Source organism: Garra rufa, chromosome 22 (genome assembly GCF_049309525.1).
Source record: "Garra rufa chromosome 22, GarRuf1.0, whole genome shotgun sequence".
NCBI lineage: Eukaryota > Metazoa > Chordata > Actinopteri > Cypriniformes > Cyprinidae > Garra > Garra rufa.
Window position 1 is genome coordinate 37435285 of NC_133382.1, and position 19919 is coordinate 37455203.

General features: G+C 28.7%; 1 protein-coding gene across 1 annotated transcript in view; it reads right to left on the reverse strand.

Moving 5' to 3' along the window:
* Positions 1 to 19919, reverse strand: part of LOC141297524 (dedicator of cytokinesis protein 1-like) — a 156818-nt gene that overhangs the window by 54358 nt on the left and 82541 nt on the right. Inside the window, exons 16-18 of the mRNA XM_073827947.1 lie at positions 18748 to 18820; positions 14504 to 14607; positions 11476 to 11656 (exon numbers count right to left, since the gene is read on the reverse strand). Coding sequence (XP_073684048.1) covers positions 11476 to 11656; positions 14504 to 14607; positions 18748 to 18820 — 358 coding nt within the window. The remainder of the gene's footprint in view (positions 1 to 11475; positions 11657 to 14503; positions 14608 to 18747; positions 18821 to 19919) is intronic.

Consider the following 19919-nt stretch of genomic DNA (forward strand, 5'->3'; position numbering starts at 1 on the left):
AATATATATATATATATATATATATATTATATATATATATATATATAATATATATATATATATATATATATATATATATATATATATATATATATATATATATATATATATATATATGTATATATATATATATATATATATATATATATATATACATATATATATATATATATATATATATATATATATACATATATATATATATATATATATATATATATATATATATATGTATATATATTATATATATATATATATATATATATATATGTGTGTATATATATATATATATATGTGTGTGTGTGTGTGTGTTTTTTAAATATATATATATATATATATATATATATATATATATATAATTTTATTTTATACTTTAAATTTCTAAAAAAAAAATACATAAATTCAATTTTATAAAACGTCCTCATTGTATAATTTAACATTTTTCTGTATATAATAAATTTATAAATGTTAATTTTCTTTATATTTTCCATATGTGTGTGTGTGAGACAGATCTGGATATACAGTATATAATTGTGCATTGTATTATAATTGTTTATTATAAATGTATACATCTAATTTCTATTTTTTTCTAAAATGTACATACATATATTTATATTAAATGTAATGCATTATTAAATTTCTATATATTTTTTTAAACGTTATAAAATATATTCTAAAAGTTTATAAAAACTATTAGTCTCATTTTTCCTAAAATATATATATTTTATTATTATTATTATTATTATTATTATTATTTAATAAAACAAATGTATATAAATGATAAAAAAAAAACTGTAGATCATGTAAACAATTAATGGAATTACATAAGCATTAAGCATATCTCCACACAATTTATTATTATTATTATTAATTATAGGGCTGTGCAATATGGACAAAATAATCATATTGCGATTTTTTGAATGAATATTGCGATTGCGATTTTATTTGCGATTTTTTTTTTTTTTTTGCTTTTTCAAACAAGCTACATACATACATTCTAAATGTATTCAGTGCACAAGAAGTGCATAACAAAACATTTCACCACGAAATAACATAGTATTAAGTTTAATAAACAAAACTGTAGTAAAATTGTCTTTAAAACAGACAACATAAAATAAATAAGCCATTTTACTTTTTTCCCCCGGTACTTTAGCCTACTTTGTGCAATAACGAATACATTCATTTCAGTGGAAAAATAAGTCCAAAACTCTCTATTTTAACATTTTGAGGGTTCTAAAATCTTTTGCTTTTTTTTTTTCCTTTAGAAATTCTTGTGTTTTAATTTTTCTGATAATGAAAAAGCATAAACATTTATTTTTAATCAAATGAAAAATAAACCCTTTTAATTTTTGTCAAACAAACAGAAATGTACTGTTAAAATCAATGCGTGGAAGAAAAATTATATTCAGTTTAAAACGTTTAAATAATAATGTTATGAAGTGGTTAATCTTGTTGTAATATTTTTTTTTATCATATATTGTTTTATGTAAATTATTTAAATAGGAATATATAAACACCTACATTATACTGTACAAAAGTAATACAGGCCTAATATTGTTCTGTTACATGTTAAACCGTACTTTTATTTTGACAGGTTGCAGTGAAGTTTCTCTGTGTATATGATGCTAGTTTTCTCAAATGAAACGGTAAAAGTGAAACTCACAGCAGCGATTTGGAGACTGAGTTTATCTGTTCATGTGAGATGCAAATGCCAAAAATTAGCGGGAGCGTCACGTGTGCTTCAGTCTGCATGTAGTAAAGAAATAAAACGCGTCTCCACCATTCATACATACAGAAGCAAACGGAACATGCAGGATTCATATTAAAACGGTCTTTTTGCATTTCAGTTTTCACAGACACTAGTCCATATCGCGATTTGAATTAAGTGACAGACCAACTTTTGATTTATTAATCCAAAAATCGTCGTATTACGTGGCATTCCGCGCTATAGTAGATTAGGTTTTTATGAATGGAGTCCGCGATCCTGTCCCTGTTTTCTTGGAGGAGACATTGTAATCACGCGACCATGAAGAGACAGAAATGACATGCCTTAGTGTAAATAAGATAAATAACATAAGGCAATTTAGGATGTTTAATAAAAGAACTATGTATAGACCTGTTCTATAGGAAAGATAACCTTAAATGACTTCTATTGATGTGGCGCTATATCGAAAATAAAATTAACTTGACGTTCAAAGGGGGCGGGGGTGCCGTTGGGGGATAGATAAAATCGCAGCCGTGTGCGGTTTAGAAATCGCATGTGCTTAAATCGCGATTTTTTTGCGATTGCGATTTATTGCACAGCCCTAATTAATTATTATTATTATTATTGCTTAAATTTAATCAGAGAAAACATTACTTTGAACTGACTACAGACAATTAATTTAATTGTATGTTTAAATATTAATTAAACAAAACCAGAATGCGACAACTGACCAATCAGAATCAAGTATTCCAGAGCACTGCATACTAAACGACTAAGACAGAGGATGTGAGCAGAAGCAGAGCGGAGGCTGTTTCATATGATCACATCACATCAGCAGGAAGTGTGGCTGTGTGGGAGAGATGATCCAGAGTTAAAGATCCTAACATTTACAACCCCAGCCTGTGGGTTTAATAAAAACAGCGTCAGACTGTCAGAGAAAGAGCTGTCAGGCCACGAGAGAGGAAAGCGGTGCTGTCATTCTTTATTAAAAACCACTCATCTCTCGATGCTATTGGACGAGAGACGCTTGCAAAAATAAAACATCTAAACAAAACCTGAGTCACAAACAGCACTCCTGCATGTCGCATTGATTTCAACCTGACACAGAAAGCAGAAATAGTCTGCGCAGCGGGGATCCACAACTCAATATGCTAATGCGCGTGCGATAAAGAGACTCTACTTTACTTCCGAGACAGAAAACACACTGGCATTGAACAATAATAATATATTTCATAAATGCATAGTTTAGATTTGAATATATAATTAAATATTGAACTATAATTGTAATGGTTAAATAGAAATACATTAATTAAATGTTTAAATTTTTTATGTATCAATTTTATAAAATACACTATCCTCATTGTATTATTTAATATTTATTAAGAATGTGTTTTTTCTGTATAAAATAATAATAATAACAATAATAATAATAATAATAATAATAATATCAATAAATCCTGCTACAAGTTTTAGATTTTTTTGTATTTTTGATTTTTCATATTTTGTTTTTTCATATTTTATTTTATTTCTACATTTTATATTTCCATAAGTTTTACTTCCATATTTGAATTCCTTTTATGTTTTTTTTAGATTTTTTTATACTTTATATTATTTATGTTATTATATTATATTATATTATTGTAATTATAGACGTTTTTCCTGAACACGGAAGTAAGTCCGACTCTTAACTGAAAGACTGCTTTGCATTTCCGGTCTGCATTGTTTTTAGTCAAATTAGGGTATATTCTGAGCTAATAAACTAATGTTAAACCTATTCAAATGTTTTTAAAAAGCACATGGCTCCATAGCGCCATCACTTGGCAATGTCGCAATGACCGTCATTTGTCAGCGCCTCACTTTAATGAGTGTGTAGATGACACAAAGCAGCGGACGTTAGCTACGTTAAAAACAGATGGACGCTATTTGAATGGGTTCCTATGGAAACCGGAACAGAAAAGCATTCAATCTGACGTTAGAATTCGTAATGGCGGCGCTCATCGTTTACTCAGGAAAAAGGTCTATAATGTTAACTATAAATATATAAATTCAATTTCTCTATTTTTTTTTTCAAAAATGTATAAATTTTATAAAATATACCATTCTCATTGTATTATTTAATATTTATTAAGAACGTGTTTTTTCTGTATAAAAAATTATAATAATCAAATAATACTACGAGTTTTTTTTTTATATATATTTTAGTTTCATATTTTATTTTTTCTACTTTTATTCATAATTAAAGTAAAAGTTTTATTTCAATATTATTTTAATTCCTTATATTTTATTTTTTAATTTTTATATATTTTTTTGATTTTTTCATATTTTATTTTATTTCTACGTTTTATAAGTTTTATTTTCATATTATTTTAATCCCTTATCATTATTTTAATTACTTTAATACTTTTTTATTTTAAGATTTTTGATGTATATTTTATTTTATTTGTACATTTTTTTTTGTTTTATTTCCATATTTTAATTCCTTATATTTTATTTTAATTCATTTTTATACTTTTTTAGATTTTTCATATTTTATTTTATTTTAAGATTTTTGATGTATATTTTATTTTATTTGTACATTTTTTTTGTTTTATTTCCATATTTTAATTCCTTATATTTTATTTTAATTCATTTTTATACTTTTTTAGATTTTTCATATATTTTATTTCTACATTTTATATTTTATTTCCATATTATTTGAATTGCTTATATTTGCTTATTTCCTATACTTTATATTCTTTTATATATAATTTATATTCTTATAATTATGTTAAAATATATCAATTTAATTTTTCAATTTGTTTCTAAAAATGTATCAATTTTATATAATATACTATCCTCATTGTATTATTTAATATTTATTAAGAATGTGTATTTTTCTGTACATTATAATAATAAATAAATAAATAGTGCTTTAACTTATTTTATTTTTTAATTCCATATTGATTTTTTTATATTTTTATTTTTCCCCCATATTTTACTTTATTTCTACATTTTAATTCCATAAATTTCATAAAAATAATAATTTTTATAGACGTTTAATTTAGATACATTTTTATTGTGTGTGTGTGTGTGTGTGTGTGTGTGTACATTTGAATAATATTTATAAATTATACATTTTATTATATTTATAATGATAAGCATAAATATATAAATCAAATTCTTACATTTTTATTTAATAAAATTGATACATTTTAAGAAAATTTGCATATTGCATTGATTTCAACCTGACACAGAAAGCAAAAGCGAGAATCCACGGCTCGATAAGCTAATGCACGTGCGATAAAGAGGCTCTACTTTACTTCTGCGACAGAAAACACGCTGGCATTGACGGACAAGGCCTCACAGGGAAAACAACGGCCTGCACAACAATAAAAACCCATGTTTATATGCTAATGCAACAGTCTGAGGAATCCTCAGCGACCTCATTATCGCGTCTGCTACCTGCCGAACGGTGATTTTTGGAGGATTTTTGACAAAGGTCTTCATTAAAGCGGCGTCTGAATTGCCCCCGTGGCTCAAGGGTCACGTAAAACCACACGCTAATAGTCGCGCAGGTCGTTAGCACCTCCGTAATCAATTCGCAAACACGGCCGGCCTCGTAACACGCTGCGTGAGAGGAATTACGCTGTCGTCCGGCGGGGATAAAGATGGCCTTTAAAGCGCTCGGACGCACACGTACGCCGCACGGAGTGAGGACTATCGATGTTCGAAGCCGGCCGCGTCTGCGTGTGGCAGGGGAGATCTGAAATTAGAGCAGAAAACATCTTGGCATTCTGATGGGACTGAAGTGTTTGCGAGCTCCGCTTTGGAGAGTCTCAAAGAGTCTCTGAAGCACAAGCTGATTTACATCAAAGATCAGACACTGTTGCAAAGTATAATGATATCGCAGTTATTTCGCACCACTTATTAGAAAGAGGATGAGAAGAGAGACTGGGAATGGGACACACCGCAAGCCAGGTCTGTAAGTGAGAATGTGACCGGATTTCTGAAATGGAAATTGAGCCTATTTTCTATTTTAGTGGTTGAAATCACAGAAATCTAACTTGCAATTATCCATTCATTTTAAACTGTAAAAACTGTAAAAGTTTAAAAACTGATTAAATCTATTTATCTCTTTTCATATATATTTTTTTATTTCTACCTTTTATATTTTATTTCCATGTTATTTTAATTCCTTTTATTTTATACTTTATTAGTTGTTTAAATTTTTCTTATTTTAATTTATTTAATTTCTACATTTTATATTTTATTTCCATAAGTTGTATACTTTCCATAAGTTTATACTTTATATTTTTATAATATAAAATATAATGCATTTAAAATGTATCAATTTTATAAAATATACTATCCTCGTTCTATGATTTAATATTTATTAAGAAAGTGTTTTTCTGTATAAAATAACAATTATAATAAAAATATAATAATAAATATATTATAAACAATAAAGTTTTATTTTCATGTTATTTTAATTCTTTATCTTATATTTTATTTTAATTCCTATTTTTATATTTTTAAATACTTTTTTGAGATCTTTAGATTTTTTTCATATTTTATTCTATTTTATTTCTACATTTTATTTACATATTTTAATTCATTTTATTATTTTATATACTTTATATTTTATATTATATTATTATGTTAAGTATAAATGTATCAATTCAATTTGAATATTTTTCTAAAATGTATAAATTTTATGAAATATACTATTCTCATTGTATGATTTAATATTTAAGTAATTTTCTGTATAAAATAATAATTATAATAAATAATATAAAAATAAAGCTTTTTCCATGTTATTTTAATTTCCTTTTATTTTATTTTTTATACTTTTTTATATCTTTAGATTTTTTTCATATTTTATTTCATTTTATTTTTTTTTTATTTCATTTTATAAACGTATTTCCATACGTTTTATTTCCATATTTTAATTCCTTTTATTTAATTTTTATTCTTTATATTTCTATATTAATTTTACTCTGGTTCTGAAAGTCATGACTTCCATTCATAATGAACACTGCCCGTCCCCTTATTCATTTTTCAGCCAGTGGTCCGTCTCCTTCTCAAACTTGTTCTGGTCTAAAGCACAAATGCTAACCGCTAACCAAGGCTGTTTTGTCTTCATCGTTGCGATGGCAGAGCCAGCACGCTCTCTGATGTGACTCCATGCATCTCCATCTTCATGCCAGCATCACTAACGCTCGGCTGCTCTGCATTCTGCTTGCGTAACCCTGACTGGCTCACACACAGACACATCATTTTGACTCAAAAGACGTTTACAACATGTCTATATGAGCAGACTGACACACTTTCATTGATAAACATGCTTAAAAAAATGTATGTTTTTGACTGATTCAAAACCTGGGAGTCATTCTAAAAGATTCATTACAAAAACGACTCCAACAAATTATTTGACACTAGAAGACGATGTTAATTTAGTAACCTTCATCAGACCAATTCACAACCTCAGGTCTGAAAAAAATGGTTTGACACTAGAAGACAAAGTTAATTCAGTAATCATTTATCAGACTGATTCAAAACCTGAATCTTTCTGAAATATTTTTAGAAAAACAGCTCAAATTAATCATTTGACACGAGAACACAATGTTATTTCAGTCACCATTTGTCAGATAGATTCAAAACCAAAGTCTTTCTTAAATATTCATTAAAAACGACTAAAATTAATCATTTGACACTCGAAGACAATGTTAATTCAGTAACCATTCGTCAGACTGATTCAAAACCTGTGAGGCTTTCTGTAAGATTAATTAAAAAATGACTTGAATGAAACATTTGACGCTAAAATACCATATTAATTCTAAAAGCATTCATCAGACTGATAAAAAAAAACATGAATCATTCTACAAAATTCTACTTCAATTAAAAAATTCTTCCAAAATGGCTCAAAAGAATCATTTGACACTAGAAGACAGTTAACTTAGTAACCATTCGTCATACTAAATGATTCATTCTAAAAGATTCTTCAAAAATGGCTCAAAAGAATCATTTGACACTAGAAGACAATGTTAATTCAGTAACCATTCTTCAGAGGGATTCAAAACCAAAGAGTCTTTCTGAAGTCATTAAAAATCCCTAAAATGAATCATTTGACACTAAAAGACCACGTTAATTCAGCAACCATTCGTCATACTGATTCAAAACCTATGAGTCTTTCTGAAAGATTCTTCCAAAATGGCTCAAAACGATCATTTGACACTAGAAGACAATGTTAATTCAGTAACCATTCTTCAGAGGGATTCAAAACCAAAGAGTCTTTCTGAAAGATTCTTCAAAAATGGTTCAAAAGAATCATTGGACACTAGAAGACCAAGTTAACTTAGTAACCATTCGTTAGACCGATTAAATATATTCATTAAAAAAAACAGCTCAAATGAATCATTTGACACTAGAAGACCAAGTTAATTCAGCAACCTTTCATCATATTGATTCAAACCCAAGGAATCATTCTGAAAGATTCTTCCAAAATGGCTCAAAAGAATCATTGGACACTAGAAGACAATGATAATTCAGTAACCATTCTTCAGAGGGATTCAAAACCAAAGAGTCTTTCAGAATTCATTAAAAATCCCTAAAATGAATCATTTGACACTAGAAGACCATGTTAATTCAGCAACCATTCGTCATATTGATTCAAAACCTATGCGTCTTTCTGAAAGATTCTTCAAAAATGGTTCAAAAGAATCATTGGACACTAGAAGACCAAGTTAACTTAGTAACCATTCGTTAGACCGGTTAAAAATATTCATTAAAAAACAGCTCAAATGAATCATTTGACACTAGAAGACAACTAAATTGAAAAACATGTTGTCTATTTATTGCCTTTGCATGGTAACCAGCCGGTTTATCACAATCAATTTACTCTGCAAGCTCACGACTCAGAAGCAATGCAATTTTGTTTGCTATGGCGCTGTGGACTAATCGATAAAAGAAACACCAGTTCATTTCTCTCTTTTATTCGTTATCATATATTTTCATTGTCCTACGCTTGGATAACTGCACTTTCTCCCTGCAATCTACATCTCTGACTTTACGTTCCCGCAGTATTTTAAACCTCTCCTCAGATTTACAAGCGCAGGACTCTCTGGTCATGAAGCCGTCCGCCGTACATACTACACCATGACCACAGGCTGATGGGTAAGCAGTTTCTGTAAGATTCATAGAGCAGCACACACATGCTTAAAGAGGAGAGGAGGGAGTAAAGGAGAGATTGCGTCAGGACTGCGGTGGACTTCACTGCATCCTGTATGTGATCCGACTCTAATGATCTTCCCGCATCTGCACTTCCTCACAGCTGCCAAACGGACACAACATAGAGATGACGTCGAATCTAAACTCAATATTTACTTGCTTGGTCATTCAGTCCTGATGCTTGTTATTCCATCTGAAATACTGTTCACTTTAATAAAATTAGGTGGAAAAAAAAAAAAAAAAAAAAAACTATACCTTATTATACATTCCTGGTCGTACAATACTGATGCTTGTTATATATGTATAAAAAAAAACTAACTTTACCAAAACTAAAACTACATTTTTACTCAAATTAAACCATTTTAATAATTAATAACTTGAAATGTTAATGGAAAAAATACTGAATTAAAAAATAATATATTTTTCTAATTAATACAATTGACTACTTCTAAAGCAATATTTCTAATTTTTATGTAGTTCAACGTCATGAAATTAAACCCAATCTTATTTTGAAAATTAATAAATTTCAAACATACTTCTAATAAAAATGTGTTTTGGTAATCTTTATAAAAAAAACACTGAGGAAAAAAATAATAAAACTACTAGTTTGCTAAAACAATATATATATATATATATATATATATATATATATACATTTTTTACACATTAAAAAACTAAGATTTTTATCTGAAATAAAAAAATGTTCACTTACATAAAAATCAAATATTTTTTATTTTATTTCAGCTAGTTGCCATTTGTCATTAATTAAAAATATCTACAAGTAAACTGAAATTATGAATAAAAACTATACAGACATTTAAAATAAATAAATACATTTAAATACAAATGAAAATCTGGTATTTTTACATTATGTAAAAATACCAAAACTAAAATTAAGAAAACTACTAGTTTGTTAAAACTAAATCCAATTGAAATTGAAATTCTTCAACTGAAAGTAAAAATAATAATAATAATAATAATAATAATAATAATAATAATAATAATAACATTTTAGTGCATCTACTTTAACATTTAACTTGTATAATAACAATATTTTTTTAATAATTAAAAATATACAATCATAATAAAAATGAATAAAAAAAGAAAAATAATAATTCAAAATATTTATGAAAATATAATATTATCTCAGACACTCTAAAATAACACTGGTTGACATTAGCAAGCTCTTATTTTTCATCAACTTGATATAGAAACCACCAAATGCAATCAATTCCTTGAAAAGTCCACTTTCAAAATGCGGTTTCAGTCTGATATGCGTCACAATACTGCAGTAAACTAGTTGTGAACACTGACTTGTCAGCTCTATTCATTCTACTCATGGCCTCTTTGAGAGAAGAACAGAGAAACGAAAGGAAATGGTGTGGAGAAAGTGAAGGGAATGGGAGCGGGTAATGAAGCAAGTCGACGTGTCTCACCGTTCTGCATGAATTTGGTTATTCAATCACATTTCAAAAAATAAATGTTTGTTTGTTTGTAATATTTAATCAAATCATTAAAAAAAATAAAAGTACTAGTTTACTAAAACTAAAAATTAACATGTATTTTAAGATTTATTTTTGAAACATTAAAAAAAAAAACATTTTTACCTGAAATAAAATAAAACTAAATGAATTAAAATAAATGTTACTTACATAACGAAGTTAACTGAATAAATTACTAAATTAAAAAATGTAACTATTTATTTCAGTTGCCAACGCAATATTTCTTTTAATTTTATGTAGTTTATGTTCATGAAATTAAATACCATTTTTTTATAAATAAAAATAACTCAAATTAAAATGAATAAAATCAATACCTTACTAGACATTCTTGATTATTAAATCATATTTCAAATAATTAAAATATATATATATATATTTTTTTTTAAATATGATTCAATAACAATAAAATGTAATAAACTAGTTGCCATTTGACATTAAAATTACCTAAAATTAAACTGAAATAATCAATAAAAACTATATAGACATTTAAAATAAATAAATAAATAAATAAATAAATAAATAAATACTAGACATTTCTGAATATTAAAAATGAAAATCTAATAATCTAATCTAAAAAAACTAATAAAATTACTAGTTTGCTAAAAAATTGTTACTTGAATAAAATTGCAACTGAATAAATAAATAAATAAATAATAATAATAATTTAATCAATTTAATTGCAGCCAGTTTAAAATTTAAATAAACTTGAATTACATTTTTAATAAAAAATAAATACAATTATAATAAAAAAATAAACTTAATAAAAAATAGACAAATTAAAACAATTTAAAATTAAAACAGTATATATAAAAACAAAAAACAACTCAATTTTTATGAAAAAAACTCCTGAAATGAATTCCTGGATAAAGTCCACTTTCAAAATGCGGTTTCAGTCTGATATGCGTCACAATACTGCAGTAAACTAGTTGTGAACACTGACTTGTCAGCTCTATTCATTCTACTGGTGGCCTCTTCGATGGAAGAACAGAGCAATGAAAGGAAATGATGTGGAGAAAGCGAAGGAAATGGGAGCGGGTAATGAAGCAAGTGGACGTGTCTCACCGTTCTGTGTGAGTTTGGTGGAGCAAACAAGCGTTGAGATCTGAAAGGAGTCTTTGCTGATGGAGAAGCTGCCGAGATTCTGCGTGTTCTTCCCGGACGACGGGTTTCTCTCCTCCATCTCTGGTTTGGTGGAGGCCAAGCTCAGGTACATGGTGGAGTCCTCCAGCTTCTTGGCTTCGGCCTACAAACAGAGAAACATCTGTGATTCTTCAGACTTCATTTCAATTTAAGAAAGCCAACCCACTAATCTGCTAAGTAAGCTTTTAATTATTATTATTCTCAGACTAAATTTCTGAACGCTACTCCACAGAGCTTTCAAGCTAGAACCACCAAACTCAGCCTATCTCTTCAGACTGATCTGACTTAGTTTGCTCTATCTTTTTAGACTGATCCGATTAATAGTTTTCATAAAATTGAAGATTAAAAATCATAAAAATCCCACAGACTTACATTGACAGAATGTTCAAATGAGCCAACACTATTCAATAGGGCTGGGAATCGATTCCTGGATTTCGAGGCATTGGGAATCGAGAGTCGATTCCAACGTTTGGAATCGATCCTCTCAAGAGGAATCGACTCCTCATTCAGAGCCGTTTTCAGTTCAACAAAACTTACCTCTTAAACGGAAGGCTGCATTCCATGAAGGCTGCATATTTCGGCTGCAAGTCATCAAACGTTGATTGACGAAAATAAACGTAATAAAAACGACTCATTACTAAACTCGTCTGAGTTTAAGGATGCAGCCTTCAGTTTGAGAAGCACCCATTAATTTGCCTCTTGCTCGCTAATAGTTATTATAGTCTGATACATTTCCACGAAAAGATTCGTTCGGATAGATCATTTAAATGAACCAGTTCAAAAAACGATTCAGATATTATTTTACGGGAGAACTGGCTCATGATGTCCACAATTTTGAGCGCTGCACGACAGAAGAGATCTTGATGTGTCTTGATCTTATTTACATCTTAAATAAATGCTATTTTTAATTTTTCTATCAGCCAATGATAACTCTGAAAGAAAACGCAGAGAGCACGTATCAGTGGCCGAGAGCGCATCTGACTGACAGCTACGCCACGAGCTCTTATATCATCCTGCATTTATTGCGAAATTATAGCTCTTATATCAGTGTTGTTGTTAAAGTTCTGTTTATTTTGTTTCAGTGTATAGTTTGCTAATTATCTTTTTTTCTTTTTTTCTTACAAATGAAGCTTCATATTATGAGAAGGTAACTTTATACGACCTTTACATCCTGCATTTATTGCGAAATTAGCTTCCTCCAATCTAAAAAACAAGAATCGAAAAAGAATCGAAACAACAGTGAGGAATCGATTCTGGAAACGAATCCAATCGATTCCAGAACCAGGAATCGGAATCGATTCCAAAATTTTCGGAATCGAACAGCCCTACTATTTAAACTCCAACTGACAAAATTCAAATTTAAACTCCCAGAATCACTCAAGACTAAATCAAACTTCCCTTCTAGGTACGTTTTCTAATCCATTCAAACTTCAATTCTAATATTTCTAATCTATTGAACTATCTAGCCAAGCCTAACAACTACAATCATGATAGTAACTTGCTAATTGTGCTAGTAACATGCTAATGGCATACTAATAACTTGCTAATCATGCTAGAAACATGCTAGCAACATGCTAATGCTAGAAACATACTAGCAACTTGCTAATAATGCTAGAAACATGCTAATGGCATACTAATAACTTGCTAATCATGCTAGAAACATGCTAGCAACATGCTAATGCTAGAAACATGCTAGCAACTTGCTAATAATGCTAGAAACATGCTAATGGCATACTAATAACTTGCTAATCATGCTAGAAACATGCCAATGCTAGAAACATGCTAGCAACTTGCTAATAATGCTAGAAACATACTAATGGCATATTAATATCTTGCTAATCATGCTAGAAACATGCTAATGGCATACTAATAACTTGCTAATCATGCTAGAAACATGCTAGCAACATGCCAATGCTAGAAACATGCTAGCAACTTGCTAATAATGCTAGAAACATACTAATGGCTTATTAATAACTTGCTAATCATGCTAGAAACATGCTAACAACTTGCTAATCATGCTAGAAACATGCTACTGGCATACTAATAACTTGCTAATCATGCTAGAAACATGCTACCAACATGCCAATGCTAGAAACATACTAATGGCATATTAATAACTTGCTAATCATGCTAGAAACATGCTAGCAACTTGCTAATCATGCTAGAAACATGCTAATGGCATACTAATAACTTGCTAATCATGCTAGCAACTTGCTAATAATGCTAGAAACATGCTGATGGCATACTAATAACTTGCTAATCATGCTAGCAACTTGCTAATAATGCTAGAAACATGCTAATGGCATACTAAAAACTTGCTAATCATGCTAGAAACATGCTAACAACATGCTAATGCTAGAAACATGCTAGCAACTTACTAATGACATGCTAATAATGCAAGTAACATGTTAATTATGCTAGAAAAATGTTAGCAACATGCTAATGCTAGAAACATGCTAGCAACTTGCTGATCATGCTAGAAACTTGCTAATGACATGCTAGTAACGTAATCATGCTGGAAACATGCTAGAATCATGCTAACTACAATTTAATAATGCTAGTAACAAACCTTAAGCTTTTACAGCTGCTTTAAACTTTCAAGCTAGGCTTTCTCAAGCCAACCTAAAGTTGTCTTGTTTTAGTTTTATTTAATGTTGCATTTCTTAATTTCCGAGCCAATTTTGCACAAGCACTAAAACCAACATCAGATGAGTTTGTGCGAGGGTTCATTTGCATTGCACAAAAAGGGTTTGACCAGGCGACGTTCCGCATTAATGAAGCTCTTTAATATGCAGAATATGAAGAGATTGAATAGACGAACAAAGCTTAATTGCATAATGATTACATTGTGATGTGGGGTCAAAGGTTAAACGAGGACAAGCAGCATCAGTATACAGCTCACATATCTCCGTGTGCGTTTCAAAATCACTAGCGACTGTGTTGCTTTCACCTTATAGACGATCAGATCGTGTTCTCCGTCCCTCAGCGTCGTGCCGTCGTACCTCATCAGCTTCACAAATGACAGAGCAAAGTTCTTTTCTGATTTATCCTTGCCTGTAGAGAAAGAATATTGCATTTTTATTTGTATTTTCTTCTTTAAGTTGACCTAAACAACTATTCTTTGTTCTTTACATGCACTAAAAAGAACAAAAAATGACAAATATAAAAAAAATATATATATATATATATATATATATATATATATATAGAGAGAGAGAGAGAGAGAGAGAGAGAGAGCGATCAGAGCGTCTCTAACCATCTGTCATGTTTCGATCAGACAGCATCCCTGAGAGCCAGTGTGCTTCATCAAGAGCCCCAGCAGTGTCTGCCTGAATCTGACATAGAAAATCATCCCTGAGGAACTTCATCCCAACTGGGGACATCAACATCAGCCGATGGAGACCCCCACAAACACTTGAACCACTAAACTCTCAATCCTCTGCATCAGAGCCAACCCAGCTCCTGCTGACAGAGAGCCAGAGAGTCAAAGAGAGGTGGAGAGGTCACGAGACGACCATCATCCTCACTGCGGTACCAGGACAAAGGGAAGATGAGGGAAGCAGGGAAGATGATGTTTACTGGTCTGTTTTTTACATTTGGAAATTAATCCGTAAGAGAAAGACAGACAGGCAGACATGTGGTGCGACAGGGATGAAGATTCCTACAACTGACTCTGCCTGACATTTGACTGCCTGTCAGCATCAATCAGAACTAGAAAACAGATTTTAATGCTGGTGTTTAGAAACTCAGATGCCCAAGTAAATCCTTACAAACTGAACAGAGCTTAATTTAAACTCAAATGACTATGGGAAGCCCTTTGAACTGGACTAAATATGAACTTAAATCAGATCTGAGCTGAATCGAACCTGAAACAAAATCCAGCAAACAAAACTAATTTAATTTATTTTATTTTATTGTATTTTACATACTAATTATTTTGGGTTTTTACTATTCTATTCTATTCTATTATTTATTTTTAATTCATTCTATTTTAGCTGTATTTTTATTTGTTTACTTCATTATTATATTTTATTTATTTGATTTTATAACCAATACTAATTATTTTAAGCAACTGAAAACCAGTATGCATGTTTATTTTATTTTATTTTGCCATTTCATTTTACTTTAAATAATAATTATTTTGGGAATTTTTTAATAACCAATACCCACAACATTATTTTTTTCCTTCATCCATACATTTTATTTGATTAATTATTTATTTTGCAATTTAATTTTATTTTAAATAAAAATTATTGGTTTTTGGAAAAACCCAAAATAATTATTTCTCATTCATTCATTCTTTTATTTTATTTAGCTATTTAATTTTATCGGTTATTTTATTTTGCAATTATTTGGGATTTTTCCAAAAACCAATACCCATAACATTTTATTTATTTCATTTATTTATTTCATTTATTTAGCTTTTATTTTATTTAGCATTTAAGTTAAGTTATTTTGCCATTTAATTGTATTTTAAATAATTAATTTGGGTTTTTCTAAAAAAAAAAAAAAAATACCAATAACATTTTTTAAATTAATTAATTTTTTTAAATGTATTATTTTATTTTTTATTTTTCTATTTAATTAAATTAATTTTGCTATCTAATTTTAGTTTTTTTTTTTTCTAAAAACCAAAACCTATAACATCTTATTTCATGCATTCATTCATCTATTTTATTTGATTGTATTTTGCTATTTAATTTGATCAATTATTTTATTTTGCTATTTAATTTTATTTCAAATAATAATTTAGGGTTTTTCCAAAAATCAATACCCATAACATTCTATGTATTTATTTATTTATTTTGCATTTATTAATTATTTAATAATTTATTTTATTTTGCCATTTAATTTTAATAATTATTTTATTTTAAATAATAATTATTTTGGGATTTTCCAAAAAGCAATACCCATAACATTTTCTTTATTCATTTCATTTATTTATTCTTTTTTTTTAATTATTTATTTTTCATCATCACTACTCCAGTCTTCAGTGTCACATGACCCTTCAAAAATCATTCTAATATGCTGCTATATATTAATATATATTCCTTTAATCGGTCAATTTTTACAAGTCCTTACTTAATAAAATGATCAATATCTTAAAAAAAAAAAAAAAAAAAACTTACTGGCCAGAAATTTACACTAGCTGAGTTCACATCTGCCATAAAAATAAACTTCAGAATGACAACTTATTTAAAAATGTGACATTTCAGCACTTCCAGACAACAACTGTTGAGATCAGCAGTCGGCGTGTGAAAATTTGATAGTGTCCTAGCGTTTATTGTCAGATCAGCTGACGAGACGTTTATTTGCTCCAGATCGTCTGCATGCACTAAAAGTTTTGTTTTACATCTTTTGCCTGGCAACAAGACCCCGCCCCTCTCATCCTGGCGCTGCCACAGAAACATGTGGTGGGCAGATGGAGCGGCGCAGCTGCCAGAATAAGGTTGAACACACGTCGCTAAGTGCGATGACCGCTGCCCAACGCCAGACGCCTTTTGGCCCATAAACAACCTCTCAGCAAAACACACAAACAAACAGCTAGAAATAAAGTTGAGTTATATATTTTCTGAAGGGAATTTGAGTGGCGTTTCTTTGTGCTAAGCTCAATGTGATGCTGGGGTGTTCTGGGTGGTTGCAATGGTATTTCATGTGGTTGTTAAGGTATTCAGAATATTACAGTGAGCTGCTGTGTGGTTGCTAGGGAATTCTGGGTGGTCAATTGACTACTGGCATTTTGCACATTAAATAAGCCTTGGATGAGTGTGTACTGCCAGCATAATGGCTTAGATAGATAAATGTTTGGACGATTGTGTGTGATAGTAGTCTTACAAATGCAGAATATTCACAGAATAAAGTTTCAAAGAAATGTAAAGTTAAAATAAATTTTAAAATATCAAAACAAAAAAAGAGAGAGAAAATGAACCAAATATTAGAAATTGATTTTAAAAAAATAAAAAGGTAAATAAAATAAATTTAGGTAAATAAAATTAAATTAAATAAAAAAAATAAAAATAAAAAGTTGTGTGCAAGGATACCTAAAATAATTAGTATTGGAAACAAAACTAAACAAAATAAAATATAATTGTGTGCATTGTTTTCTGATACCTAAAAAAAAACTTTTTTTTTTTTAAAGAAAACTAAATAAAATAAAATTTGTCTGCATTGTTTTCATATACACAAAATAATTAGTATTGGAAAATTAAATTAAATTAAAAAAATAATAATAAAACAGAATAAAATAAAACAAAACAAAACAAAACAAAAACAAAATTGTGTGCATGGATACCTAAAATAATTATTATTAAAAAAAAAACTAAAGAAAATAAAATATAGTTGTGTGCATTGTTTTCTGATACCTTAAAAAAAACTGCATTTGAAAAAAATAAAATAAATAAAATAAAATAAAATGAAAAGTTGTGTGCATGGATACCTAAAATAATTAGTATTGGAAACGAAACTAAATAAAATAAAATATAGTTGTGTGCATTGTTCTCTGATACCTAAAAAAATGTATTTGAAATGAAATGAAATAAATAATTTTGTCTTGGAGGCTTGGTTATGTTTTAATTTTAATATAATGGTAATTACTGTTAATATACTGTATTATATACTGGTATTTTTAGTGTCAAAAAAACACAAGTTAAAAGTAAAAATCCTAATATTAACATCAAAAATTCAATAAAATGCTAAATAAATAAATAAAAACGCATTGTGTGGGGTTGTCGGGGTGTTGCTATGCAGTTACTAATCCGTTTGTGCTGTTTTTCATGTATTTCTAGGATGATTTGAGGTATAATTTGATGTCTGCAGCACAAATGGTAAATAATGAGCTGTGCATCGAAGTCTAAAACGGCATTTGTCTAAATAACTAACCCTACATGAGCAACAGTAAAGCCAAGCACCACTAATGCACACTTAACAGTCTATTCAATAACCGCAGACTCATTTAGATGCAAACGACTCTGTCATAGGTGGAAGTTATTTTGATAACCCACTGAGACGCAAAGATAAAGCACGCTTGATATTATTTAAAGAGATGTGAAGCACGAGGGCACCATTGAAAAGCGTTTCTGTGTCACATGCTGCGACCTCAACCACACTTAAACTTTACAAGAGTGAGTTTCCAGACCACCGCTGGGTTAAACGGCTCTGAGCGCGCTCTTCTGTGTGAACGTGTGCTTGACTCACAGTCCTGAGAAGATCGGTGTTTGAAGGTGAACCGCAGGTGACTCCTGTTCACGTCTTCAATCGGGATCGCAACCTGCAACACAGAATATCACAGAAAAGATGAAGTTAATGCAGAGAAGTTGAGTTTTAGAAAGAAACTAGGAGCGGGAAACGCCTTAAAGGTCTTGAATATTAATAAAAGACATAAATATGGATCCAGATCCAGACACTTAAGCACAGCGCAGGTCTTGTGACCTTTAAACTCAACTTTATACTCATTTAAGCTGTTTAAACTGTTTCAACAGTGTAATGCTCTTTTAGGATATTAAATATTTAAAAGGGTCAAATCATGCATTTTTTCCCTCATCTGATGCTCGAAAAAAATTTTAATGTTAATATATGGTATTTTTTTGTGCCAAACACACTCCACCAAAACTTGTAAAAAAATTGCAATATTATCATAAAATAAAATAAGCAGCTGCTTGAGTGGCTTCAAAAAAATAAAAATTATAGTAAAATAAAATTAAATAAATAATACAAATAAAATTAAATAAATAAAAATTAAATTAAATAATCTTGTATAATTACAATAATTAGTATTGGTTATAAAAATAAATTAAATAAATTAAAATTAAATTATAAAATAAAAAATACAGTTAAACTAAATAAATGAAATACAAATAAAAGAAAAGAAAAGCAAAGTTAAGTGTATTGGTTTTCAGATACCTAAAATAATTATTGTGTTGGATAAAATAAAAATTATAGTAAAATAAAATTATAGAACAAAAATATACATTTTTTAAAGTTTCATTTTAAATTACGGTAAAATTAAACTTTAAATAATTAGTATTAAAGTGTTTGTAAATTTTAAATTAAAAAAAAAATAATTAAATTAAATTAAATTAAATTAAATTAAGTTAAAATGTCAAGTGCTGCTATGCTGCTTCTTGAGTGGCTTTAACATAATACAAAATAAAATAAAAATTATAGTAAAATAAAATTACAGTAAATAAAAAAATTAAATAAAAAATAATGTACACCGTTCTTGTATAATTAATAACTAGTATTGGTTATAAACAAATTAAATAAATTAAAATTAAATTATAAAATATATATATATATATATATACACAATTAAAATGTTAAAATTAAAAAATAAATGAAAATACAAATAAAAGAAGAGAAAAGCAAAG